Below are 27,376 nucleotides of genomic sequence, written 5' to 3'. Positions count from 1 at the left end.
AATAACTTTGATCTTCTGAATTTGAGGGACTTTTTGTACTATGTACCTGAAGTAACAGATGCATGTTCCTCCCCATACCCCATTTACCACTTAAAAAAAACTGTGAATTAGAAAAGGTAACCTGGAGAAGGGAATGGCAGCCCACTCCAGTATTGTTGCCTGGAGAATCCTGTGGACGGAGGAGCCTGGTGGGCTACATTCCATGGGGTCGCAAAGAGTCAGACACGGCTGAGTGACTAACACACATAGGAAAGGTAAAACACATGAAAGAAATTTCAGAACTAGGAAACAGCATTATGTTTTCAAGAGTTTGGAAGGGATTTTATGTATATGGTATGAAAATCTATGAATTGAAGAGAAAAAGACTAGATGGAGCCTCTCTGAGCCTGGGTAATTAATCCTGCCGGGGAATTTTGTAATCCAAATTCCCCTCAGGTCACCTGGCTGGAACCTTTTACCAAAGTATATAGCACTAAAGCCAATGTTTATTATTGTCTCTTAACTAAGAAGGGTTTCTATGTAAAAATATAAATTTCCTATCCTCCGCTTTCCCCCAGAAACCCATCAGTGCTGAATTCTAAGGTGCAGATTTTTTCTGTACAGAAATGTCTTATGTAGTTCTTGCCTTTACCTGTTGTTCAGGAAATGTGGGAAATTGACTGGTATCTACGGCGCCCCTCCCCTGACCACCAAATGAGATATATTTAGAAACTGAAAAGGGGAGATACTGTCTAATAAATATCCACTTTAAAATATTTCTAATCAGTTTAAAATATTTTGGGATTTGGTAGTGTAACACCTTAGCTATATACTAAAAAATAATGAAGGCATGATTTATGTGAATAAAGTATTGGATGTGAACTTCTGTATATAAATGAAGCAATTTATGTTCACACCTAGGTGAATCTATGAATTTGTTTATGGAATTATAACAAAGACAACTAGATTTTACCTCCTGATAAATCTTCAGTTTCCACGACACTGGAAAATTTAGTCCTGTTATTAAATGAAAAGTCAAGTTAGGCTTAGATAGTTCATGTGCCTATTGTGATAAAATATATAAAGAGAGTATATATGCTCACTTAATTGTAACATTAGAGTACTAAACATCGGTCAACTAATAAACAGTTTCAGGTGTGTTTAAGAAGGTGACCGCATTGCAGCATTACAGAGGCCGTACTTAGTATTTTCAACTTTAGCTGTGACTCTTATTTCCTTTGTTCTGGTCGTAGCATCTTATGTTCTGTTTTAATTCATCACTTGTTTGAGGGGACATTATTGAAAAGAGCTTCGTTTCCCATTTTGAAAAATCTCCTTGTTTCATTTACTAAACTCCAGTTGGTTTATTTGTTTGAGATAGAGACCTAAATCAACAGATTCTAAAATCAGGATACATATTACGTGTTATTTTGACAGAGGGAGTATGTAGTTGAATAATTGAGCACATATTTTGAAAAGGATGTCAAATTGCTATGCAGGTTGATTTTATTAGTTCTAAGTGCATAATTATTTTATACCTCTCTTGGTTAGCTGCAGATTTCTTGAGGTTCTATAAGTAAACTAAATGGCTAAAGAATCATTTTCTGTTGGATACTTCCTAGGACTTTGGCATTGTTAGAAATGTTGTTTTACCTTTTTGTTCCTAGGAGGTCTGTGCTTGCTTGGTGCATATGCTGACAGTGATGATGAAGAGAATGATATTTCAGAAAAACCAGCACAGTCTAAGGAAGCAAATGGAAACCAGTCAACCGATATTGATAGTACATTGGCCAACTTCCTAGCGGTTAGAAGTGTTTTTGTGTTTGGGTTTTTAGTTATTGAAGCCACTTTGGGATTTGAATTTCAAGTGGTTAGCCCACTTGTCAGTCTGTATCTCCTGCTCTATTTTTCTCCCTTAGTCCCTCCCCATCACTCTCAATTTCTTCTTTTGTGCCAGTTGTAAGGACAAAAATGGGGAAGAGTAGAGTTTTGACTTGAGAAGCAGAGACTCAAGCTTCTTAAGTCAAAACCCTGTACAGTGGAGGGTTGGTTGGTTTGTTTTCATTATTGCTGTTTCTGGGGTTTCACCTCAGTAATGCTTGTTGTTTTCACCCTGAAGGAAATTGATGCAATAACAGCTCCTCAGCCTGTGGCTCCTGGAGCAGCTTCTGCTCCACCCCCAACTCCACCCCGGCCAGAGCCAAAGGAATCGGCACCTGCCCTTTCTTCCACTACTCCTAATGGGACGGACTCAACCCAGACCGCAGGGTGGCAGTATGATACTCAGTGTTCACTGGCAGGAGGTAAGCTTGAGTCTTTGAGTTTTAAAGAAACCTAAAATGTGGTTCTTAAAGTTGTTCTAGGCATTGAGGTTCCCAAAGTTGAAAGCCTATATACCTTAGCCCCAGACTTTAGAATTCTGGCTTTTTAAATACAGTACTTGGAAAATAACTAACTACTCGGTTATATTTTTATCAGAAGATGATTGTTTGCCTTTTAACCAGTGGCAGATTATGCTCAGTAAATAATAAAAGCCATTATTTTTAAAAGTCTTCTGCGGTTTGCAATATATCTTTCAACTATCAAACTGCTTTTTAAACCATGTTTGCAAAGACAGCTCAGGAGGGAGGAGTTGCCCCCCCAGGGAACGTTGAACAGTGTCTGGAGAGGGTTTGACTGTCACAGCAGAGGGGGAGGGGGAGCCCTGCTGCATCCAGTGGGCAGTGGCCAGGATGCTGCTAACACTGCTCAGGATTGTCCCCCACAGCACAGAGCTGTCCTACCCAGTAACAGAGCTAAGGTTGAGAAACCCTGGGTTAGATGGTTGTGACTTGAGATACAAGGTCAGAATTGTGCAGAAATACACGCTGCTTAAAATTTATTTCATTTTCTTCTAGTTGGAATTGAGATGGGAGATTGGCAGGAGGTCTGGGATGAGAACACAGGATGCTATTATTATTGGAACACACAAACAAATGAAGTGACTTGGGAATTACCCCAGTATCTTGCCACTCAGGTACAAGGATTACAGCATTACCAGCCCAGGTAAGAACAGACTTGAAAAAGAAACTAACCTAGAAGGAAATCAGAGTCTTATCTTTTGCTGATATTTGGCTTCTGTTGCTTTTGCTAATAAGTACATGTTTTTTTTAGTTGTGTAACAGGTGCTGAAGCTAGTTTCATGGTGAATACAGACATGTATGCTAAGGAGAAAAATGCTTCTGTTTCTAGTAGTAAAAGTGGGCCAGCAGTAGCCAAGCGAGAAGTTAAAAAGGTCAGTGTTACAATTCCCCTCTTCTGCTTATTTTTAGATCTAAAGAGCTTGAATGCTACTTTGTCACAAGTGTATTACCCTTCTGTTACTATTTTGCAACATAGATGTAAAATAGGATACATTTTGTTTCTTGGCCTTTTACTTAATCTGTTTCTGGTTATTGTGTGGCATTTATAGCAGTTCCCTAGTTCAGTGGTTCTTCTGGAGCTTTAGGGTGCCATAGAGGTCCCTTGGGTCATTGTGAAGGAAATGGGAGCAGCTAAGCAAGCGGGGAAGCAGGAAGAGCTTCAGGGCTTTGGTGATTCCACTTCATTTTTTTTTTTTTTAACTTTAATACAAAGATTAGCTACCTTAAAAATTACTGATAGTGAAACAAGCATTGTATAGCCTCATCAATAAGAAAAGTAAGTTGTACTCTACTGAGAGAGTGTGTGTGGGTGAATTTTAATTTATCTTGAATTTTTAAATGATGGGAGGTGTATCCAAAAAATACTTTTGTAAAATAATCTGTACAACTCTAAGAGGGACATAGAGTAAATATCCCAGTGGAGGAAGTAGACACTTGAATATAATCACACATTTCATTTTCGAAATATTTCACTTACCTCAATCACCTTCACAGCATATTTACGAAGTTATCTCATCATACGGAAGAGGAAGGTGAAGATTTAATCTGCCTCTGTTTCTTACTAGTCCTTTGACATACAGAGGAGAAAAGATAAGTTTGAGTTCCACCCAGAACAATAATACTGCCTTCCTAAAGTAACATTATTTCCGTTACACATGTAAGGAAAATGGTGCAAACATGTACTAATCTGATGGGAGTCAGTGGTTTTGAAGAATATCCAGTGACTGAAAATTCTGGTCATTTTTACATGAACAGTTAAACTGTATATTCAGGTGAAATTTCTTTGAAAGTTAAGCAAGATTATTTTATTCTTTATAGGAAGTAAATGAAGGAATTCAGGCTCTCTCAAATAATGAGGAGGAGAAGAAAGGGGTGGCAGCGTCACTGCTTGCTCCTCTGCTGCCTGAGGGAGTAAAAGAGGAAGAAGAGAGATGGAGAAGGAAAGTAATTTGTAAAGAAGTAGAGCCAGTTTCGGAAGAGAAGGAACCAGGTACACCAGAAGCAGCGCCGGTAGTAAAGCCCCAGGACATTCTGTTGGACAGTGTGGACGACCCCACTCAGGAGGACCTTTGCAGTGTTGTTCAGTCGGGAGAAAGTGAAGAGGAAGAAGAACAAGATACCCTTGAGCTGGAGCTGGTTTTGGAAAGGAAAAAGGTAAGTTTTTGTTGAATATATTTTCTTCCTTCAGAACTGTCATACTCTGGGATCATTGTGCTCCATTTATGCCATTGGCAGGGGAGGGGGGCTGTTTTTCTTATTCTTTCATGTAGATATGTTTAAGCCTATGTAATAAAAACCTGAACTCTGGAGTTGATCTACTGATACCCTGAGTGTGAAGCAGTCTCAACAGGTGTTGTAACAGTAATACAACTTCAAAGCTTCCCCCTTTTGAAAAATTTGAAGCTTTGAAGAGTGGCGGGGCTTCCCAGGTGGCCCAGTGGTAAAGAATCTGCCTGCCAGTTCAGGAGACTCAGGTTTGATCCCTGGGTTGGGAGGATCGCCTGAAGTAGGATATGGCAACCCACTCCAGCATTGCCTGGAAAATGCCATGGACAGAGGAGCAAAAGAATGTGGAGCTTAATGTTCAGTCCTGATGGAGAGGTATATTAAATACTTTCTGTCCTCAAGATACTTAAATTCCAAAAACACATGGCTGTCATTCTTGCTACTCACAGAAGCGTGTTGGTAAACAGTTCATGAGACTCTGTTTTCCTGTTTGTTGTAGGCAGAATTGCGAGCCTTGGAGGAAGGAGATGGTAGTGTGTCAGGGTCTAGTCCGTGTTCTGATATCAGCCAGCCAGCATCTCAGGATGGAATGCGTAGACTTATGTCTAAAAGAGGAAAATGGAAGATGTTTGTTCGCGCAACCAGTCCGGAGTCTACCAGCCGAAGTTCCAGCAAAACTGGACGAGAGACTCCAGAAAACGGAGAAACTGGTAACTGGTACTTTCATTAAACTTGAGAGTTGAGAGATTAGAGGAGCAATCCTTCTTACCCCTTCTTTGTTCTTTCTGGAGCAAATAGAATGGTATCACACTACTACCCTTTTAGGGAAATACGGGGAACGAATCTTCTACCTTTTCCTGCTCCACCTCTAATGGAGCAGTAGGAATTCAAGAGGCTGGAATCCATTGGGTTGTGCAGTCGCTACTGATTGGAGATAACTTCTCCCTCAAAAACAACAACAAAAAAAAATAAGATTGGGTCCCTCCTTCCCTTTTGTTTTAATCACTTGCTACCGTTATCTTGTAATCTGCATGAAGACCATGGGTTCTCCTTATCTCTCTATTTCCAGCTGGAAAGCAAAGCAGGCAGGGAGCACCTCTGGCAATCCCAGCCTCATCATCTCTCTGTGTGTACAAGTCGCTCAGTCTTTTCTTTTTTCTGACTGCTTCAGGTTTCTGTTGCTTCATGAGGGATGTTTCCTTGTGGCGCGTGGGCTGTCTAGTTGCAGCCTGAGGGCTTGGCCGCTCTGGGCCATGTGAGATCCCAGTTCCCTGACCAGGGATCGAACCTGCACCCCACACACACCCCCGCCCCGCCCCTGCATTGCAAGGCAGATTCTCAACCACTGGACCACTGGGGATGTCCCCAAGTTGGCCAGTCTTTGGTTGGATGTGTAGACAGTTTGGTACTATCATGAGGATCCCAGTTATCTTCAGGGTAATATTGAAGAGAACCTGCTGCATTCTTCCAGTCTGTTACCAGAACTGACTAGTTTTAATCACCAAAATCTTAGTTGAGTGTACCAAGCAGAAGACACCTTATAGGTTATGATTTTAAAATAATAAGTAAACAAAAATACAGGTAATAAATAATATCCTTGTTTGACTTTTTCTTTCCAATGAACAATACAGAAAAATATAAAAGACAATTCTGAAGGCCCCCTCTCCTTCCTTTGTCTGTTCATTATTCTCATTCCCTACTCTGAGGTCCATTTTCTGTATTTTTTGTCTACATATATTCTAGACGTTGTGTTTGACTTTTTATGTGTGTCTGTGAAGTGGGCATATGTAAATTTTAACATAGGTGAGGTTAACCATATAAATTGTTAAACAACATGATTGTTTTTCACTACTGAGTGTTATAGATGTCTTCATGTAACTCTTCCCTCATTGGTCACCATTTGTATCCTCGTTCCACTGTTAAAAGTAATACTGCATTTATATTATCCCAAAAAAGTACAAGCTATTCAAATGTTCACCTAAAGAATAGTGGATAAATTTTGATGTGTTTTTGAAATTGAATACAGAATAGCAGTGAAAAGTGAATGGTCCATGGTTACATGCATCAACATGAATTATCACTAGAAATAATAATGTTGAGTTTCAAAAGCCACAGAAGAATGCATATGTTAGAATTCCATTTATGTGAATTGGAAAATAAGCAAAACTGCTGTGCTTCAGGATCTGTCCATGATGAAGGTGCAGGCGCTTCTTAACATCACCAGGATGTGCCTGGTGTGAGCATGATGGGGGAGAGGCACAGGGAGCTTGAAGGTGTTACTAATGGTCTTCTGTTAAGCTGGGTTGTACTTACTGGAGGGCTCATGTTCTGTATGTATTATACTCGTTAGTTATGATACTTCACAATTAAAATGAAGCTTAGCAAACATCTTGGGACATCTGTCTTTATGCAGGTTTTAGTATAGTATAGACTGCTAGTGGTATATTGCTAGGTTAAGGGGTATGTGCATTTTAATTTGATAAATTCTGCCTAATTGCCCTCCAAAATAATCATATCTTAGAGCTCTAGCAGTTCTTTGCAATTGTTGAATTCTTAAGCCTGTCATTAAATGTAAGATGTCTGATATAGAAATAAACTAGAAACTAGTCAATGGGAGAGTAGAAAGATTTAGTTTTAGACAGTTTGAAAATTCAGAAGGAATGTTAATGATCAAATAAAAAGAACAAGGCCATCGTATGGTAAGGTTTAGTACTTAATACTAAATTTCAGACTTTTTATGAAAGCTGTTGAGAGTGGTGTTAAAGTCACATTTCTTCTTTAGATCAAAGATTAACTGAAGTTAAGAAAGAGTACTCAAATTTGTTCTTTTTCTTTTTATCTATGATCCTCATGAGAGTGATTTATACTGGATATATGGATTAGTTTGATAAGCAGGTGTTAACCAAATATAACAAAGACTTCATATCTCTTATGAACTTTTAGTCCATTTAAATATGTGGTAAACCTGTTCTCTTATGGAGATTCTCACTACCAACAGATAGCACTAACCAGAGGAATAAGTAGGGCCAATAAAGGTTGTCTGCAGGTGTTAGCCAAGAAGGGAGTTATTTGGTTTAACTCCCAGTTTAATATGCTGTTCTGATTATGGAAGCCTTTTTATCAAAACCCCCTTCATAAAGAATCCTCACATATTCCAGGTTTGATATCTAGCCTTCATAAGTAATTGAAGCCATGGGTTTTTGGAAGAGATCAGAAAAGGAGCTTCCCTGGTGGTCCAGTGGTTAGGTCTCTGCACTTCCACTGCAGGGGACCACACGTTTGATTCTTGTTCAGGAAACACATCCCACAAGCCACTAAGTGTGACCAAAAAAAAGATCAGAAAAGATTAATAGATGGAGAAAGGAAAAGCAGAAACTTTTGGGTAATGTGATTAAAACAAGTAAATCCTATATGTAGATACATTTTAAGAAATGTGATTATAAAGTAGTCTCCCCAACTTCTTTGGCACCAGGGACCGTTTTGTGGAAGACAATTTTTCCTTGGACCTAGTTGGGGGCGGGGAGGATGAAGGATGGTTTCTGGGTGATTCAAGCAAGTTATGTTTATTGTGTACTTTATTTCTATTACTTTTAACATCAGCTCCATCTCAGATCATCAGGCATTAGACCCTCAAGATAGGGGACCCCTGTTATAAAGAAATAATTTTTTTTTTTTTGCTTTATAAAGACAGTAGGTTGGTAAGTCATTAGAGCTTCCTTAACATGTGTGGAAAATAGGCAAAGGAGAGCACTAATAACCTTCAGATACCTCTGCTGTAGGGATAAGAACGTATATTGGGGGCTCTATTAGTACTGGTCTGTTTGATTTTTTTTTAACATTTTTTTTGAAATATAGTTGACTTATAGTTTTGTGTCAGCCTCTCCTATCCAGGAGAGTGACTCAGTTATATACATATAGACTTTCTGTTTTTTTTTTCTTAATATTTTCCATTATGGTTTATCACAGGATATGGAGTATAATCCCCTGCACTGTAGAGTAAGACCTTTTTGTTTATAGTCCTTTTGATTTAATTTCTCATATTTTCTCTTGCAGCAGTTGGTGCTGAAAATTCAGAAAAAATGGATGAAAACTCAGATAAAGAGATGGAAGCGGAAGAATCTCCAGAAAAATTAAAAGTACAGACAGTACCTAAAGTAGAAGAAGAACAGGACTTGAAAGTATGTACATTACTTAATGCAACTTGACAAGTAATATTTTTAAGTTGGCCAACCGTTTTAAATAGGCTGACTACTTTTTTTTTCTAGAAAGTAGTAAACTTATTCTTCTGGGTAGTAGTAAAAAAGTAATCTTTGCTGTCTTTATAATATAAATCATTTGGTTGAGTGAAAAAGATATATTTAAGGCTGAAATAAGGAGACTGACTTGATGTAGGGAAATCTAAAAATAAATTCTAAATGCTTAACTACTTATAAGTAAGTCTCCATTGGAAAGCAGTAGCTTATCAAATATAGGCCTCTCTAGTTTGGAAGCATTAAAAGAAACTAAAGTCACAAATTTAAATAACAGATTTAACTTGCATGAACTATTGGGTTAGCCAAAAAGTTCATTCAGATTTTTCTATAACAGCTTATGGAAAAACCAGAACGAACTTTGTGTCTAACCCAGTACTTGTCCTTACACAAAAGGCATGCTTGGTTCCATATTTATTTCTGTTGCTAATGTCATGAGAAGAATTGAACCAAGTAAGTATGTGGCTCTTTAAGCGTGGTCTTTTAGGAAAACCACTTCGCCTATTGTTTCGACTTTAAGTCAGCAGGTAGTACGGCTGTGCGGGTGGAATTGGGAGACTCCGTTTTGCTTAGTGTACGGCTGGCATAAGCAGTTAGTGATGGACGCGTGGTGGTGTGGACAGTATTGAGGAGTCGTGTCATTTAGGATCTCTTTTCAAATTCCATATTGTTTTAGAGTAGGTACTGCATCCAGTTTCTCTAGACCTTGCGTCATTATTTATTCTTTCTTCACATAATTTTTATGTGAATTATTTTACTATAAGTTAGGGTTTTATCTTCTACATAACTAGTTGCAATATATGGATCTGCCTTGTAGGCAGATCTATTTTTCTAGTATCTGTAATGAAAAATGAAAGACTTTACTTAAAATATTCTGACTCTTAATTTTTCCTTTTCTTCTTTCCTGCATTACAGTTTCAGATTGGAGAACTGGCAAATACCCTGACAAGTAAATTTGAGTTTTTAGGCATTAATAGACAGTCCATCTCCAACTTTCATGTGCTCCTTTTACAAACTGAGGTAATGAAGCCATTTTTAATATACACAGTCCGTGTTTGAACAAAATGCTTTTTGTGTGAGGAATCTGTCTTATTTATGTTTCAATCCTAAATGTGAACTCGCTCAGTCATGTCCGACTCTGGGACCCCGTGGACTGTAGCCTGCCAGGCTCCTCTGTCCATGGGATTCTCCAGGCAAGAATACTGGAGTGGGTTTGCCATTTCCTTCTCCGTAATATAAACAGTCAGTGTTTGAACGAAATGCTTTTTGTGTGAGGAATCTTGTTTATGTTTCAATCCTAAATTTAAATTATTAATCTTGATATATATTTGGACAACCACCGCAGGAAACAAAACTGTGTCTTGGCCAAAGCAAAATATAATCATAGAAATAAATAACTGAAGAGTTTGTGTGTAAGGATGATACTTGACTCCCTTCAATAGGCGTATATTTTAATATTTTTTTTTTGTAAGAAACTAAAATTCTGTTCATAATGATAAGACCTCCATAATATTGAATGTACTTTTTAAGTATTATAGCATTATAGATTTTTATTTGGTCTCTCCCTGAGGCCTATGGGATCTTAGTTCCCTGTCCAGGGATCAAACCCAGGCCCTCAGCAGTGTAAAGGAGGAGTCATACTACTGAATCACCAGGCAATTCCCAGAGACTTATTTAAAAAGAGAAGTTCTGAATCCTGTGAGTAACGTGTCTTTACAGTAAGTAGCAGAGTAGGATTAGGTAAGGAATTCCTGTAGGAAGTTGACTGATTTGCCTAAGAACTAAACCTTTAATCTTGATTAATCATACCCTCAGTTGTGTCTGACTCTGTGACCCTACGGACTGTAGCCCTCCACAACTCTTCTCTGTCCATGGGATTCTCCAGACGAGGACACTGCAGTGGGCTGCCAGTTCCCTCTCCGGGGGATCTTTCCAACCCAGGGATGAAACCTGCGTTTTTTAAATCTCCTGCGTTCCCCTGCAAAACTTTTTTTTTTTAACCACCACCACCACCTGGGAAGCCCAATTTATTTATTTATTACATGACTTAATTGAATCAAGTGTCTACCGAAAATGTAAAGTTACTGGGGAACCATCTTAATATGGTTCACAGGGAAAAACAAAACTATACTGCTACTCATTTTCACAGATGTTGGAGCTTTGGCACTATTGGGTTCCAGTCTCATTTTTCAGAACTCTACAGAGCAAACAAGACTTTTTAAGAAATTAGGATGGGATTTCTCTTCCTCTTTGGTCTGTTCTCCTGCCAGAGTATATAGTCATGGACCAGAAAACTTAGGTCCGTTTTCCTCTTCCTGTTGACATAAGAATAAGTCTCTAACGTAAGCTGCTCTTTGATTTAGACTCGGATTGCAGACTGGCGGGAAGGGGCTCTCAATGGAAACTACCTTAAACGAAAACTTCAGGATGCCGCAGAACAGCTAAAACAATATGAAATAAACGCCACTCCCAAAGGCTGGTCCTGCCACTGGGACAGGTACGCACTCTTCTCCCCTTTTCACCTTTCACCTTTGACATCTCAGACTTGATTTGTGATCGCCACCGCCTGACGACCTAACAGCCTGTCTGGAGACTGAGGGCAGCGGCCTGAGCGGTGCTGGGCGGGCACAGCACCGCGAGCACTCAGAGCTTGGGCCAGCCACACGGCGGAGGCGCCAGAAGCAGTGTTTACAGTGTTCCATGTAACGGATTTTTTCCCAAGATTGGACCAAGCTGGTTTTTACTCCAGAGCGTTGTTGCACGGAGTAGGGCGGGCTTGGGGGTTAAGCGCATGCGAGAGCTCTGTGCGCTTTACAGGACCTCTGGAAGCAACTACTCCTGATTAACCTCGGTGAAGTTAAGGAAAGCTTCGTGGCTGAAGATGTGAATGAAGAACAAGATTACTATCTTCTGCCAGCAGGTCAGATGAAAACATTTCTTTTTATATTTGGCTTTTCTTGATTTTTTTTTTTTCGTTATTTGAAATCTTTGCTCTTTTATTTTTCAGCTCCCAGATCCTCTCCCTCTCTTTAGCTTTCACTGTGTTTGATATCAAGAGTATGAAATGTGAATTCCACGGTTCAAGAGGGGAAGAGTCACCTTTCGCAAACTTCGTTGTTCTCTTCTGTGGAAGGGAACTTAGTGTTCTAGGAGATTGAGTCCCTTCACTAATGAAACTTGAAAACCCTGTTAAGCATTGGGAAAAAAAAAAAAGCATATGAGAGGTGTTTTTCTAAGTCATCTGTTGGAGTAAGAGGGCGCAGGGCTGTATTCACAGAGCTGCTGGCAGCGCAAATAGCTTTGAATTATCCTTGGTTCTCCATCCTCAGTTGTCAAAGCTCTTTGTTGCCTTTGTGAATAGCAGTCCATTAAGAAGCGGTTCGTCCCTGTGAGAGCAGACTGCTGTCCTGGGACAGGACCAAATGGAAGTGTCTTTATAGGAAAATGGGTCTTAAAACATGTGTTTTCTTTCTTGTAATTTAGGGATCATAGACGATATTTCTATGTAAACGAACAGTCGGGCGAGTCTCAGTGGGAGTTCCCAGATGGTGAGGAGGAAGAGGAAGAAAGCCAAGCCCAAGAAAGTAGAGACGAGACTCTTCCTAAGCAGAGCTTGAAAGACAAAACTGGCACTGATTCAAATTCTACAGAATCTTCTGAGAATTCCACAGGTGGGACAATTTACCTGGTATTAATTGGAGAGATGATTTTAGAGGGGGGGAAAGACTTGTATTAACATATAAAAGAAGAAAATATAGTCATGAATTTCTAACTAAAAAAATTAATGCAGGATTTATACTGAGAGAAACTAAAGTTAGTGTTAGTGAGAAATAACCATGTTGTTGATACCAGACTGCTAAAAAATAAAATTATGAGCCAGTGTATTGTGACTTTAAAATTCTATCCTATAACTATTCTGTCACGCCACAGACGGCTGTGAGTTTCCAATAACAGGAATTCTAATTAATGGTAAGGAATAGGATATTTAAGTTGTCAGTGTTTTAGTCTCCTAGTTACAAACCAAAATAATGTGAATAAACACTGTGAAACTAGGACCATGCTTGTTTTAGAGAAGCAAAATAATTAATCATTGCAAATCATCTATTCTAGTATAAAATAATCAAGATGGCTCAGTCCAGTTAAAGTGCTCCTAAGAAACTTCAGTTTGGTTATACAAATTTTAAAAAGAAAGGCTTTCGTAGTTTCTTGGTTACTCTGAGAATATGAGGAGCCATCACTTGATTTACACATTATGGGAGAAGACACTTTTTTATTTTTTCTCTACCTCCATCTTTCTTGGAATGACAAAAATAAGTAGAAAATGAGACATGGTCAAGACTGTGGTGAACAACCAACGTTTTGATCTGAAAAACTTACATATTTGTTTAAATGCTGTCATATTAAGGTAAGAGTGTATGGAATGGTTTCTAAAGTCATAAACTGAATAAATCTTCAACTTTGAGGATTAAAAAGAAATTTTTTGTAAGATGGGGAGTAAGCAGCTGTATTTCCATGTCCTCTGGCCATCACAAATGATGTTTCTACAGTCTGCTGGCTCCCCAGTCCCAGTAGAAAAGTTCTGATTGTATGCCAGATGAAACTGGGCATGTACCAGTGGTTTTGTTAAGTTCTTAAGTAACCTAAGAATCCTGAGAATCCATAGTCACTCAAAAGACATGTATGACAGCAGTGATAATTTTAAAACATAGGGAAAAAAGTGGTATTCTACTTCATACTTCAGGGGAAAAAACTACCCTGTTACAAGGCGTGCCTTTTCAGGAAGAGGTTTCCTTTTAGATCGCCTCTTCATTCTTTGGGCAGCAGTGATGGATCCATCTAGTAACTCGATTTGCTTTTTTACTTTTTAGCAATTAGTGACTGCAGAGGTTGGATGGTGTTTCTGGTCTGGTGATTCTTCTCCTGGCCACTGTCTAATGCCCCTTTGTGTGTCTCCAAAGCTGGGTCTTCTGGACTTGCCGGTGCCGAGTATCGTGCACCTCAGAGTCAAACCCCAGCTTCTCCCTGCGTTGCTGACACACACAGTTGGCCGCTGTCTGGTCAAGGAAGACGCCACGTGAAACAGCTTATATTATTCTGTTGAATACACTCTCAGTCTCTGGGTTAGGAACTAAGACCACATGAAAAGCATGATATAAATCAAATCTAAGTCTTGTACTGAGTCTTTGGAATGGGAAAGCAATGACAATCACTATTTTAAGCCAATAAACAAAGTTTATAATGTACGCTTTCTGTCAACCCAACAATGGTTAAAATCATCTTTTAAAGTAGAAAAACTCCACTGAGGAGTAAGGAGGTTTCACAGTTCTGCTCATTTTTAATCCTTGTTCACTGTTCCATGTTTGAAGTTAACATTCTATCTCTGAGATAAGCCAACTTCAGGGCATCCAGCATATTTGAGTGTTGGGCTTTTGTCAGGTTAAAGCAGGTTTCCGCTGCTTAACCAAAAAGTCTCCATGGACCTATTATTTGTGTAATAGCTTCTTGATTTAAACTGATAAACTGCCCTCTTGCTTCAAAATACTAAGCAATAATACTTTTGAGGGGAATATAGGAAAACAATAAAGGAAGCCTGCCTTTATAAGAAAGAAAGCTTGCTTTCTATTTATATAGAAATGAAGATGCATAGGAAAACATATGTTCTTGGGGAATTAAAAATTTGTATCCCCACAGGATTCTGTCTTTTAGCTTAATACTTTAGAAGTTTAGTGAAGTGAAATGTTAGTTGCTCAGTCTTGTCCTACTCTTTGCGACCCCATGGATTATATCCCGCCAGGCTTCTCTGTCCATGGACTTCTCCAGGCAAGAATACTGGAGTGGGTTGCCATTCCCCTCTCCAGGGTACTTCCTGACCCAGTGATCGGACCTGGGTCTCCTACATTGCAGGCGGATTCTTTACCATCTGAGCCATCAGGGAAGCCTAAAAGCTATGTATATACCATATTAACCTCTCCTTGGACTTCTGTTCTCGTAAATGGCAAAGTACAACAACTGGGTTAAATTTAGAAATGAAGAGAAGCATTCTGTAATATGACATCCATGGATATTCAAACTAGCGTTTCTTGGAAGTCTATATTTAAGCTAAAGGAGATAATTATCAATGTTAAGACACAGTTTTTATGTTTTGAGTAAACTTAGGATTTAAACATTAACTGTAAAAGTGCTACTTGTGTTATCTAAATTTATCGAGTCTAGTGTGTTTCATATTTACGCAGAGTTCAGTTACTGCTGATTAAAACTTTGTTGAAGGTTGCAAACCACGTTGTTAATCTTAAACATACCGTGTTGCCTTGATTTCCTCTGCATAGCACTTTCACCGTCATAAAAGCATCACTGCTGCATTTTGCTTCTAGATGAGAAACCTACTAATACATAAATCTGACGCATTTATTTACCTACCACATACTGTGGTTGGTTTAGTAAAAGGAGGCTTAATAAGCTATAATCCCCAGTGTTTACTACCTTAGTTCTTACGGAATCTTGATGTACTGTAATGTAGTAGACTGCTTGCCCATACTCAGACTGTCTTAAGTTAGTGTAAAAATTTGTGTTAGATATGGCACAATGTAAAGGTTAATAAGACATTTGAAGTCTTTTAGCTAGAAAACTGCAGTCTTGTTTTCTGGTGAATTGTTTCAGTTCCCTTTTCCTTGGTAGTAAGCAATTTCTCAGTAATTAGAATAGTCACGTGAATCATGTTCTTAAAGTCTTTTACGTAGTATATCTGTTCCATAGAAGCTGAAGCTGTTCTCAAAGCCTAGTGGCTCACAGTGCTTTAGTTTTACATTGTTGAGTCCCAGGGTGGTGTATTTTGTGCAAAGTGAGGTGAAAGGCCTTACCTTTGTTCTCGAGTCTTACGGTAGAGCCCTTATTTAATCTACTGCTTTGCCCGTGACATTTGACAGGCGGAGGCTTCTGGACCTCTGCTCTGCGAGAGCAGTAGGGGAGTTCCCTGGTGGCCCAGAGTTTAGGGTACTGGGTTCTTAACCACTGTGGCCTGGGTTCAGTTCCTGGTAGAGAAACTGAGATCCCGCACGTAAGCCATACAGCGTTAGCAAAAAAAAGTAACACTATACTAGGGGCCAGACGTGGCCATAGAGAGATGGATTCTGGGGCAAGTCATTTCCCTCCTGGGTTTCAATACCTTTAAAAAGAGAGGGTTAAACTAGATGGTTTCTCATGTCTCTTCTACTCCTAAATTCTATGATTTTTAGGGAGAAAATCCCCTTCAGCATTCCTGGGATATATATCTAATAGTCCCAAGTAATGTGAAACTTCCCTATTGACGATAAAGAGGGATGGGGAAGGCTACAAGTAAGTATATCTTCCTATTTTCTCTAATCTTTAAAGCTTTTCCCGGCAGAGAAGGGACAGTAATTCCCTGTGATTTGCATCTTCTGAGGAAAGCAAACCTTGCAGCCCCTCAGCTCTGATTTCTTCTGCAGTGATTTCCAAGTCCCCATAGCTGCAGACAACTCTTTCCTGGGCTGTAGTCAATATTAATCATCATTTACCCTGAAGACTCATTCTAATCCCCTTAACATCACTAAAATAAAAAATTACCCTCCCGGGTTTATTGCTGTGATTTAGCAAATGAGTAGTTCACACAAAGATGTGAACGAATGATAGGGTTGACAATATCACCATGCAAATGAATTTTTTTTAACTTAGTAACCCAGATTAATTGAAATGGGTAGAATTTGTGTGAGTGTTTTGAATGGGTGCTTCTCTAGGTAATCCTAATCACTTACCTAGCTCACTAAAAAATAAAATACGTGGAATTAATATTGCAAATGCACATCATTCACTCCCTTTTTCACTTTTGAGATAAAGAAGACCCCAGAATATTGCCTTCTCTAGTTGTATATCTTTGGGAAAAAAAAAAACTTCCGGTTCAGATGATTTGAGTTTCTCTTTGAGTTAATGTGATGTGCTTCATTTACCAGCCATAAATCTGGACCCAGAAAACAAGACTAGTATAACACAGCTGGGGCAAGTGCTAACTGTAAATTCTGTGAATTTATCTTTCCTTGGAAGTCATTTTGGAAGTGAGTTTAATATTTCAGTGGCATCAGTATAGAATAGATGTCTTGGGGACATGTGTCAGCAGTCAGTTCATGGGAGTCTTAGTCTTGCTGTTCCCCTGATTGCGGTTTGTTTTCCTAGGTTCTCTTTGTAAAGAGCCCTTTTCCGGCCAAGTATCTTCTTCGTCACTCATGCCGCTCACTCCGTTCTGGACTGTCCTTCAGTCAAATGTGCCTGTGCTGCAGCCTCCGCTACCTCTGGAGATGCCGCCCCCTCCGCCTCCACCCCCCGAGTCCCCTCCTCCCCCCCCGCCTCCCCCGCCTCCGCCCGTGGAAGATGGTGAGATCCAGGAGGTGGAGATGGAAGATGAGGGGAGTGAGGAGCCGCCTGCTCCAGGAACGGAGGAGGACACTCCACTGAAACCCGCCGCACAAACCACAGTTGTCACTAGCCAGGTGAGAACCGCCGCTTGGCACAGTTTGGAGCACTGAGGCGTGGTTGGTACGGTTTCTTTTAGAAGAGGATACTTAACCAGGACCTTCAGCCACTGACTAGAATCTCTTCATTTCAGAGTCCAGCCGATTCTACCATCTCTAGCTCTCCTTCCACTAAAGCGATAAAGAGGAAAGCCACCGAGATGAGCACTGCAGTGGTCCAGCGATCAGCCACCATCGGCAGCTCTCCAGTCCTCTACAGCCAGTCGGCTGCAGCTACAGGTCAGCACTGTGGTCAAAGTGTGTTTCTATCAATGTGTTTTCTTTGTTTCCAGAACTAGATGTCATAAATTAAAGACTTCTTGTTGCAAAGACTGTTTATATGCCGTTTCTTTCAGTTACTGAAAACCACTGTTAACAGTTTGACATACATCCTTCCAGAGTCTTCTGTGCATTGACATAATGGTGATTTTGATGTTAAGTACCTTAATGCAGAAACATTCAGAAATTCATATTTTGCCACCAGAAAATGTGACTGGTTTTTGTTTTTGTTTTTCTAAAGGGGGAAGGTACGTTAGAATCGCTTTGTAGATAATCTAACTCCCACTTTGCTTTTCCTTCTTTTTCTTGTTTTTGGCTTTGTCACAGTGTCCTTTTTATAGTTGTTTCACTTTATATTTTCTGTCTTAGGTCAACAGGCGGCAGGGGCTGGACACCAGACTGCAGGAGTTGGACACCAGGCAATAGCAGCTAGCCATCCAGCAACAGGGATGGGCCATCAGGCCAGAGGAATGAGCCTGCAGCCGAATTACCTCGGCCTGGCGTCGGCTCCTGCGCTCATGGGCTATGCTGAATGTTCTGTGCCGATGGCAGTGACCGCTCCCACGCTGCAGCCGGTCCAGGCCCGAGCTGCTGTGCCCACCACTGCCGTTATTGAACCTCCTCCTCCTCCTCCTCCCCCTCCTCCTCCTCCACCACCACCAGCTCCCAAAATGCCACCACCTGAGAAGACAAAAAAAGGGAAGAAAGATAAGGTAGAGTACATAGCTCTTCAGATTTGTATTTAGAACTTTTGTTGTGTTGAGGTGATATTTAAAGTTTAAATTCAGTAGCATTTAGTATATTCACATTGTGCATTTAGTATATTCACATTGTGGCGCAACCACCCGCCCTCGCTGGTTCCATAACATTTTCATTACTCCACAGGAGAGCAGCTGTGCCCATCACGCAGCCACACCTCAGTACCTCTTCCCCTGGCCTCAAGGGCCCACCAGTGAGCTTTCCAGCTCCACCAGGTTGCCCACTCTGCAGTGGTGGATCTGTGAGCTTCAGCGCCTGGCTTCTTTCACTTAGCACAGTGTTTTCCGGGTTCATCCCTGTTGTAGCTTTCATCAGTACTTGGTTCTTTTTGTGGCTGAATAACCTTCTGTTGTGTGTATGCACCACAGTTTGCTTACCATCCATCCATTGACGGACATTTGAGTGGTTTTATACCTCTTTGCTGTTTTGAGCAGTATCTATATAAATATGTGTATGAGTACATGCTTGTTGAGTACTTGTTTCCGTTTCTTTTGGGTGTGTGTGTGTGTGTGTGTGTGTGTGTGTATTTAGTAGAAGTGAAATTGCTAGAGCATATGGTAATTCTGCTGATAACTTTTGGAGGAACCATTTTCCTGCAGTGAATGAGCCATTTTCCATTACCACCAGCAGTGTTGAGGGCACTACTACCTCCAGGGGCTCACCAGCACTAGTTACTTGCCATTTTCTGAAAGTTACCATATCAGTCCTGGCAGGTATGAAGTGGTATCTCATTGTGGTTTTGATTTGTTTCTCTGATGAGTATGTTCAGCATCTTTCATTTGCATCCTTCATCAATACTCCCAGCATGAAGGTACAAGATCTTTTCAGGGCTTTTCTAGGCATATATGTTCCCTGGACATGGACTTGTATGTGGTTGGTTTTTTTTTTTTTTCCCCTCCTTTCTTCTTGTATATTAATTTCCCTGAGGATTTCACACTTCCTCTATGAGCTTTTTATGTTCTGTTGTATTCCTCTGCACAGAAGCATTTGCCCCCAACTGTCCAGGTGACTTCTGTCCCCCGGTGGTTTTCACAGGCCGCTTTCATAGCTTCTAACCCAAGATCCAACATATACCACCATTCCTGGCTGACCTTGAACTCAGACAACACTAACCCAGTCCCAAAGGCAACCTCAGTCTGGAACATTTCAGACACCCAACTCATTTCCTTCCATCTGGAGCGAGGGGACTGAGCATTGGGCCATTTTGTTCCAGCCACATTGGGGGGAGTGTGGAACGAGGGCACGCAAACCTGCCACACAATCTCCTGCTGTTCTTGGTGCAGGTTTTTCTTGATTGGCTGTTCTCTTAGTTGCTGCAGACCCTTGACTGGTCTCTAGAGTTCCCGCAAAACCATCTTAGTCTGTTTCTTATTTGTTTATATAATATTTCCATGGGATCAGCAAGAGCTTGGAGCTTCATAGTCTGCCAGCTTTCTAACTTCACCCTCGTGGACCCTCTGAACTCCCTAAATCGCCTGAAGAGACTTGCTCATCGGCTTTTCCCTTCCTCGTGCTACTGCGCCATTGCCTCAGCTGCCATCTTTTGCTCCAGGGGTCAGCGGGGCAAATGGTTTGCTTTACATGGTTCAAGAGACCTTCTTGAAGTTTGAGTTACACAAAAAATAGAGTTTTCTGGATTGACCCACTTGTCCAAGCTGGTACCATGGTTCCAGAAATTATCTGGAAATGAAGTGTTCTGAAAGCTCAGCAGTGACAGGATGGCATCTTGAATGGATTGCTGTCCCACTCACTGTGCCGTGTGCAGCTCTCCCGAGCCAGCACACTGTCGGCCACCTACACGCCTCGTCTGCGTTTACTGGTCTGGCTACTGTTCATTCTTTATGGAACCAAGGTTAGAATGTTCAGTGCTCAGGAATCATTTCTCTTATGAAGCCTTCCTTGCCGCTCTTCCTTCAGTCTTCCAAGAGAGATAATCATCTCCACCTCCATTCATTTAAGTAATTTTTTTAGATAGTCATACTCTTACGATCATATAAATAATAGTTTATAAAAAAATATATTTACCTATTTATTTGGCTGCGTTGGGTCTCAGTTGCGGCACATGAGATCTCCACTGTGGCATGTGAGATCAGTAGTTGGGGCACACGGGCCCAGTTGCTCCACAGCATGTGGGATCAAATCTGTGTAATCCTGCGTTGCACAGCAGATTGCCAGCCACTGGACCGTCAGGGAAGTCCCTGAATAATAGTTCCAAAAATCTAGTATTCTACGGTAACGTGATTTTTATGGACTTATTTGAAAGCAGTGATTCATCTCTATGGTGTTACAGGCCATTTTTTAAAATGCAAGATAATGTACTTACTTGAAATCACCTGATTTCAAGAATATCTGAGACCTATATATTTTTTCAATCTTTTTGCTCAGGTTTTGTATGCAGTTTACTAGAGAAAAAGGAATTCTAGCCATTTAATCTTTTCCTCTGACTGCAAGGTTCCCCTATTTAAAATGTTCAAACAGCCAGTGCAACTCTGGATCCATCGTTTTGAACGTGACAAACAATGCCTAACTTACTTACAATGCCTAAAACATAACTTACTTTCCCATGACAGATAGGAATCAAATACACTTCGAATTTACAAAATCGTATGGAAGTCAAAATGAAACCACAGAGACTCTACCTAGATTTATGTTGTTTCTAATCATATTTGCAGAAATATGGTGACAGGTTGTACTGCAGTGAGCCCTCTATGCATACTGACCGTTACTACAACAATTCTTGCTACTTTTTACTCAGTTGGTTGCATTCTAACCCAGAATAGGTTGTGTTTGGAGCTTACGGGAAGGGTGTGTATGCAGTGGGTCAGATTGAACCACAGGTGAAAGAATGAAATGTGGGAAGGTGTGTGGAGCAGAAGGCTTAATCATTTTACACGGGCATTTCCCCAGAAGGTTAAAGACCTGTTATTGACAGTTAGAATAGGTATTGAGCCAGGGAGCCAAGTAATTTTAAAAGACTGAAAAGATTAAGCTTGTTTTCTCAACTCTTTTGGGTGGTTAATCACGAAATGTGTTTAATTGCAGGCTTGGAAAACAGTTGGGCCACTATACGCAGACCTCGTAAGAGCACAGCATTCCTTCATATCTGCCACTTGAGGGCCTGCTTGTTATATTTAGAGTGTAATTTGGCCAGGATCTTCCCTGGTGGCCAAGTCTTCAAAAACACAGGGGTGAAAATTACTTTTTGTCAGTGTCTAATATAATATTTCTCTAAATTCAAAGAACTAATCACAAATATTAGAAGGTTTATTTTGAATACATACTATCTGTCAAGCGTTCTTCATATTCAGTAACTAAAAAAAATCTCTGCTTTTGTAGAGCTCTTTTGGTGGGCTTGGAGAGGGTAGGGGGCAACTGGGTTGCAGAAACAGATAAGCAAATACATGTTCAACGTTTAAAAATACAATGAAGAAAAAAGTGTCAGAGGACTGAAAGTGAGTGGGCTTTGGGAGGCGGTACTGTTTCATATAGTGTGGTCAGAGAAGGCATCTTTGCTAGAGTGCCATTGATCAGAACTCCGAAGGTAGTGATAGAGCAAGCCATATTGTATATATAGCAAATATCACAAGGGTTTTTCCTTCACTGTGAGATTCTGTGTTTATTATAGGCAATTTAGAAACTGAAGGTAAGCTAATAGGACAGAATTGCATTGTAAGTAGTATCTTCTCTTAGAACTGATCTTATACTTAATGTTTTAATATTCCTCTTTGCTTTTTTTATATTTAGTAGTCACGTTTGATTCTGTTCTTTCCAGAAAAGCTGATCATTTGTTTTTCAGCACTGTGTTTCACTTGATGCAAACACTACATCCATTTAAACTCATAAAAGGGTACATTGTAATTCTGAGGAGATAAGGGCAAGAGTTTTGAATTTCATAGAATAAGGCTAAAGGAAATTTTTCTGACCTGATTTTATAAAATACCCCATTTACAGACGGAGGGGACACATGTAGGCCTGTGGCTGGTTCATGTTGTCATATGGCAGAAACCATCACTATGCTGTAATTAGCCTCCAACTAAAATAGTTTTTTGTTTCTTTTTTAAAAAAGAAAAAATATCCCATTTACAGTTTTTAGGTTTTTAACCAAGCTTGGTAGAAATTTTTGGCAAAAAATTTAGAATGGTGCTTGTGTTCAGTTGATTTTGAAGTTCACTTACTCCTTAGAACTAAGGAAGAGATCTTGATCTCATGTGAAGAACTTGTTCTCTTGTTTTATGTATCATATTCCTTCTGACCTTTAACCTTTGTTACAGGGAAAGAAAAGTAAAACCAAAATGCCGTCTCTGGTAAAGAAGTGGCAGAGTATCCAGCGTGAGTTAGATGAAGAGGAGAACTCTAGTTCCAGCGAAGAGGACCGGGAGTCAACCGCACAGAAGCGCATTGAAGAGTGGAAGCAGCAGCAGCTGGTCAGGTAGAGAGGAGGGCTCTCAGACGGGCAGGCTGTGCTGGTGGCAGCTGTGCTTTTAGAGCCGTTGTATTCTGGAAGTGTGTGTTTCTATTTTGTTTCTTTACGGCTGTGCTGGGTCTCGCTGCTGCGTGAGCGTTTCTCTAGTTGCAGAGTGCAGGGGGCTGCCGTCTGGTTGCAGTGTACGGGCAGCTCCTCGTGGTGGCTTCTCTTCTTGCAGAGCACGGGCTACAGCTCCCGGGTTCTAGAGCGCAGCTCAATAGTGCGGTGCACAGGCCTAGTTGCTTTGCAGCATGTGGGATCTTCCCAGATCAGGGATTTGAACTCATATCTTCTGCATTAGCAGGCGGATTCTTTTTCACTGAGCAGCCATGGAAGCCCCTATGTTCTTAAAGTCATAGCCCTGATTTCTTTATAGACTTAACCCAAGCAGCTTTTAATTCATAGAAATATTTTTTTCCTATAGAAATTACAGTTTAGCTTTTTTGAAAGATATCAGAGTTGTAATACTTCCCACTAATTGTTCATCTTAGGCAAAGAACTGTCTTAACCCTGAGCGTACAGGGGAAAATAGTCATCCCCATTTACCATGTAGCCCCAAGAGACCAATTTTTAATTTAATAAGATGTACATATACCTAAACGAAGTTTTTATTCTTCATTTTCATGATTTTTGAAGGTACACATACTGAAATGACCAACATTGCTTTAGTGTAACCAGTTGCTCGGTTGTGGTGCATTACCTGGAACATACTGATAGTGACGCCAGATTTCAGGTTCATCTCCAATAGGTTCCAGCGTATCATTTTCTGCTTCTGGCACTTGCAACATCCATAAATGCAGTATTCATGGAAATGTTTGAAGGAATTCCCTGGCAGTCCAGTGGTCAGGCTTTTTCACTTTCACTGCTGAGGGCCCAGGTTCAGTCCCTGGTCATGGAAAGATCTCGCATGGTGTGGCAGAAAAGAAAAATTGAGAGAGGATAGCCATCTTTGCTTCGTAATTGAAAACATTTTCATTTTTAAATCCATAAACACCAATTGGAATAGTCATTCCAATGAAATCTTTGTTCCTAAAATGTTTCTCTCTAGCCTCTGCACACCTGTTTTTAGCATTTGTCCCACTTACGAACTTGATCACATAAGTTTTAGCATACAGCAGCATAAAATGGGAAAACATGCAAATACTGTATTTCCTTTTTGATCTATATATTGTTCACTCATTAATCTTGAATTTAAGAAAACTCATCTAGATTATGGTCTTCGTAACCTTGGTAGCCTGAGAGTTTACTTATCCAGTTTCACCATCACAATTTGAATGTACAGTGCTGCTGTATCTTTGTATTCATCTGAATTATGTAATACTGGGGGCTTTCCAGGAGGACACTGTGAAGATGTTGTCTGCAGACTTCACTTCCTTGAAAGGTGATACATGGGATTTGGGGCAACACAGGAAGGAAACTGCAGGATGGTATTAATGATAATTTCGTTTTACTTGTGTATCATCCTTGTAGCAGAGAAGGCGATGGCACCCCACTCCAGTGCTCTTGCCTGGAAAATCCCATGGACGGAGGAGCCTGGTGGGCTGCAGTCCATGGGGTCGCTAAGAGTCGAGCATGACTGAGCGACTTCACTTTCACTTTTCACTTTCATGCCTTGGAGAAGGAAATGGCAACCCACTCCACTGTTCTTGCCTGGAGAATCCCAGGGATGGGGGAGCCTGGTGAGCTGCCGTCTATGGGGTCGCACAGGGTTGGATACGACTGAAGTGACTTCGCAGCAGCAGCAGCCTTGTAGATGACTCCATTATTCTCGAGTTTTCTTACTACTTAGTCCTTTTTAATGTTGCTGGGAATTGATTAATGATTAATTCCTACAGTGATAAAATAGTAAACTCTTTCAAGATGATGGGAAGTCACAAAGATCTTGTAATTTATCTTATTTTAGATTTATAAAAGGGTCTCATGCACTCATTTTGGTTATTGCAAGATAGAATCTGAGTTTTTGTTTTGTCTTTGCTGTGCCACACAGCTGGTGGGCTCTTGGTTCCCTGACCAGGCCCTCCACAGTGAGAGCGCGAGAGTCCTGACTACTGTACAGCCAGGAAATTCCCAAGAATCTTGAGTTTGTTTTCTTGGTGGTGGTTTTTTTAAATCATAGCATACTATATGGTTTACCTATGAACAGATAGCATATTGTTGTTGTTTAATCCCTAAGTTATTTCTGACTGTTACTACCTCATAGACTGTAGCCCGCCAGGTGAACCTTGAGTTTTAATCAGTTTTTTAAAATAACTGAATTTGAATAAGCCGTGAGAGATCCATGCTAGTTAGAACTAATGAAAAGAGAATCTCAGAAACATTAGGTCTGCCCATCCCTTGTGGTATGTTGAGGATTAAATATATCTTCTTAGAGGTTAAGTAAATAAATCTAGGAGAAGGACTCCTCTAACTCCTTGGAGCCAAGAAATACTTCTACAGGCATGTGTTATTTTCCTTCAGTGTAGCTTTAATGGTTACTGGGGAGACATAAAAATAAATATGCACTTACATATAAATACAACTGTAGAGCAGAGTATTTTGTATGTGTTTGGTTGACCTGTCAATTAAGAAATTTGATGAAAACTATTCTGGTACTTAGCTGAGAAATTTGAAGCTTTGTCATGAAGACAGATGTGGCCGATCGTTTTCAGGTTTGGTTAGTTTTTATTTGCTAGGGAGTGAACAGCTCCATTCTTTTTTTCTCAGAGAAGTCATCTGTCTGTTGTTTCCACAGTGGCATGGCAGAGAGAAATGCTAACTTTGAAGCCCTTCCTGAAGATTGGCGAGCAAGACTGAAGAGACGAAAAATGGCTCCAAACACATAGTTTTTTACTTTTTTGTTACTGTGTGCTGGGTTTTCTTTTTTTATGTTCAGTTCAGAGTCTTAACCAGTTTTACTGTTGCCAATAAACTATAAATGTTACGAGGGAGAGCATATAAATTTGCTGGGCAAGAGCATACAAAATTCCCACATTTGTGAAATGTAGTTTTTTCTGTTTTGCCAAAAGGTGTGAGGTGGCTGAACCATTTGACCTGGCTGCCTTTATTCTCACACTGGCAAACTCAGCATGTTAGGTACATTATTCTCATCAGTCTGGACGTGTGGCTCATGACACTTCTATAGAGGACTCACCGACGAAAAGAGAAGGATTTTTCTGCCTAATAGAGGCTGTTGTAGTTCCTAGCGTGGCGCGCTCGCTCTCGTTAACATCTTCAGAACAAGTGCAATTAAGAAGGCAGCTCTGTACTCTTCCTTGCTTAACTGGGATTATAGGAATTTCCTTCTGACCTCTTTCTCTTAGTCTGCCACCCCTGAAGTGCTGAGGTATACAAACTCATGTTGAGCTAACAGGTGGCCACACACTATAAATTTATAGAGTATTTCTCACAAATTCTAGAACTGATAAAGATAGCTCAGTCATTGCACATACTAGGTGACAGATATAAATTTCAGTGTATGGCGGCAGCAACAACTGTTCATGTCTTTGAGACTTTCCCCTCACACGTGGGAGTAAATGTAATGAGCCACTGTATGTATTGCTATGTCTCCATGGTCGTACCTTGGTCCAAAGTTCACCTCCCATTTAGATGTGAATGTATTCTCCATAAAATTCCAGTATTTAAAAAAGCAGTTTACTGTTCTGTACTTTCTATTGTATCACAATCAGGTAAAAGTCACTTTAAACTGAAGAAAAAGCAAATTGTGTTTTAAAGCTGTTTGTATTTCTCCAGTTTCTGACCTTGTAAATTTGTATATATGCACTAATAAAGCCTTTTTTATACTTCTGATTGGTTATCCTTTTGCTCCTGTTTTGCCTGTTGCTCCCTGAAGATGTCACCAAGACTTACTTTAAGGCAGTCGTTTTTTCTAATCCAGTACGGTATAAGGCAAACATTGAAGCTCTCAGAAGAAAGAGGAGTGTCAGGATCTTGAGCCCGTTGCAGGGTGGGAGAATGGGCTTAGAAAAACAGGACTCTGGTACCAGAAAATATGGTGTGACTTAAGTATTGGAGCTTGTGGTCTATAATACTAGCTTGTATTTAGCCTACTTAAATCCTGGAAATGACAAAATATGGTTAATATTCTAGAAAAAAAAGGGGGCTTTATATAGTTACAAGAGTTATATATACTCATAGTCATGTAAAGTTAACCAAAGACAACAGTAGTTAAAATTTTATTCTAGTATATTTATATGCAGCTGTCTAATCAGTGTCATGTATGCTTGTGTGTTGGTTTTTATTTATACAAAAATCAGAGTGACCATTTTGTATATAAATTGTTTTTCTTGTCATTTGCATAGAGCACATTGACATTGAAGCCGCTCAGTCGTGTCCGACTCTTTGCGACCCCACGGACTGTAGCCTACCAGGCTCCTCCATCCATGGAATTTTCCAGGCAAGAGTACTGGAGTGGGTTGCCATTTCCTTCTCCAGGAGATATTCCCAACCCAGGGATCAAACCCAGGACTCCCGCATTGTAGGCAGATGCTTTACCGGCTG

General features: G+C 40.3%; 1 protein-coding gene across 2 annotated transcripts in view; it reads left to right on the top strand.

The window, feature by feature from the left end:
- FNBP4 (formin binding protein 4) overlaps nucleotides 1-26,576 on the top strand; it is a 29,087-nt gene extending 2,511 nt beyond the window's left edge. For both annotated transcript variants that reach the window (XM_068988466.1, XM_068988465.1), the window contains exons 3-17: nucleotides 1,647-1,783; nucleotides 2,099-2,282; nucleotides 2,877-3,024; nucleotides 3,133-3,253; nucleotides 4,200-4,535; nucleotides 5,107-5,317; nucleotides 8,661-8,785; nucleotides 9,773-9,877; nucleotides 11,221-11,354; nucleotides 12,341-12,528; nucleotides 17,042-17,355; nucleotides 17,472-17,616; nucleotides 18,025-18,368; nucleotides 22,686-22,843; nucleotides 25,611-26,576. In XM_068988466.1, the coding sequence (XP_068844567.1) occupies nucleotides 1,647-1,783; nucleotides 2,099-2,282; nucleotides 2,877-3,024; nucleotides 3,133-3,253; nucleotides 4,200-4,535; nucleotides 5,107-5,317; nucleotides 8,661-8,785; nucleotides 9,773-9,877; nucleotides 11,221-11,354; nucleotides 12,341-12,528; nucleotides 17,042-17,355; nucleotides 17,472-17,616; nucleotides 18,025-18,368; nucleotides 22,686-22,843; nucleotides 25,611-25,701 (2,741 nt within the window). In that variant the 3' untranslated portion in view covers nucleotides 25,702-26,576. The remainder of the gene's footprint in view (nucleotides 1-1,646; nucleotides 1,784-2,098; nucleotides 2,283-2,876; nucleotides 3,025-3,132; nucleotides 3,254-4,199; nucleotides 4,536-5,106; nucleotides 5,318-8,660; nucleotides 8,786-9,772; nucleotides 9,878-11,220; nucleotides 11,355-12,340; nucleotides 12,529-17,041; nucleotides 17,356-17,471; nucleotides 17,617-18,024; nucleotides 18,369-22,685; nucleotides 22,844-25,610) is intronic.
- The last annotated feature ends 800 nt before the right edge of the window (nucleotides 26,577-27,376 follow it).

The sequence above is a fragment of the Capricornis sumatraensis genome, chromosome 16 (genome assembly GCF_032405125.1).
Source record: "Capricornis sumatraensis isolate serow.1 chromosome 16, serow.2, whole genome shotgun sequence".
Classification (NCBI taxonomy): domain Eukaryota; kingdom Metazoa; phylum Chordata; class Mammalia; order Artiodactyla; family Bovidae; genus Capricornis; species Capricornis sumatraensis.
This window is presented reverse-complemented; position numbering and strand designations above follow the sequence as displayed.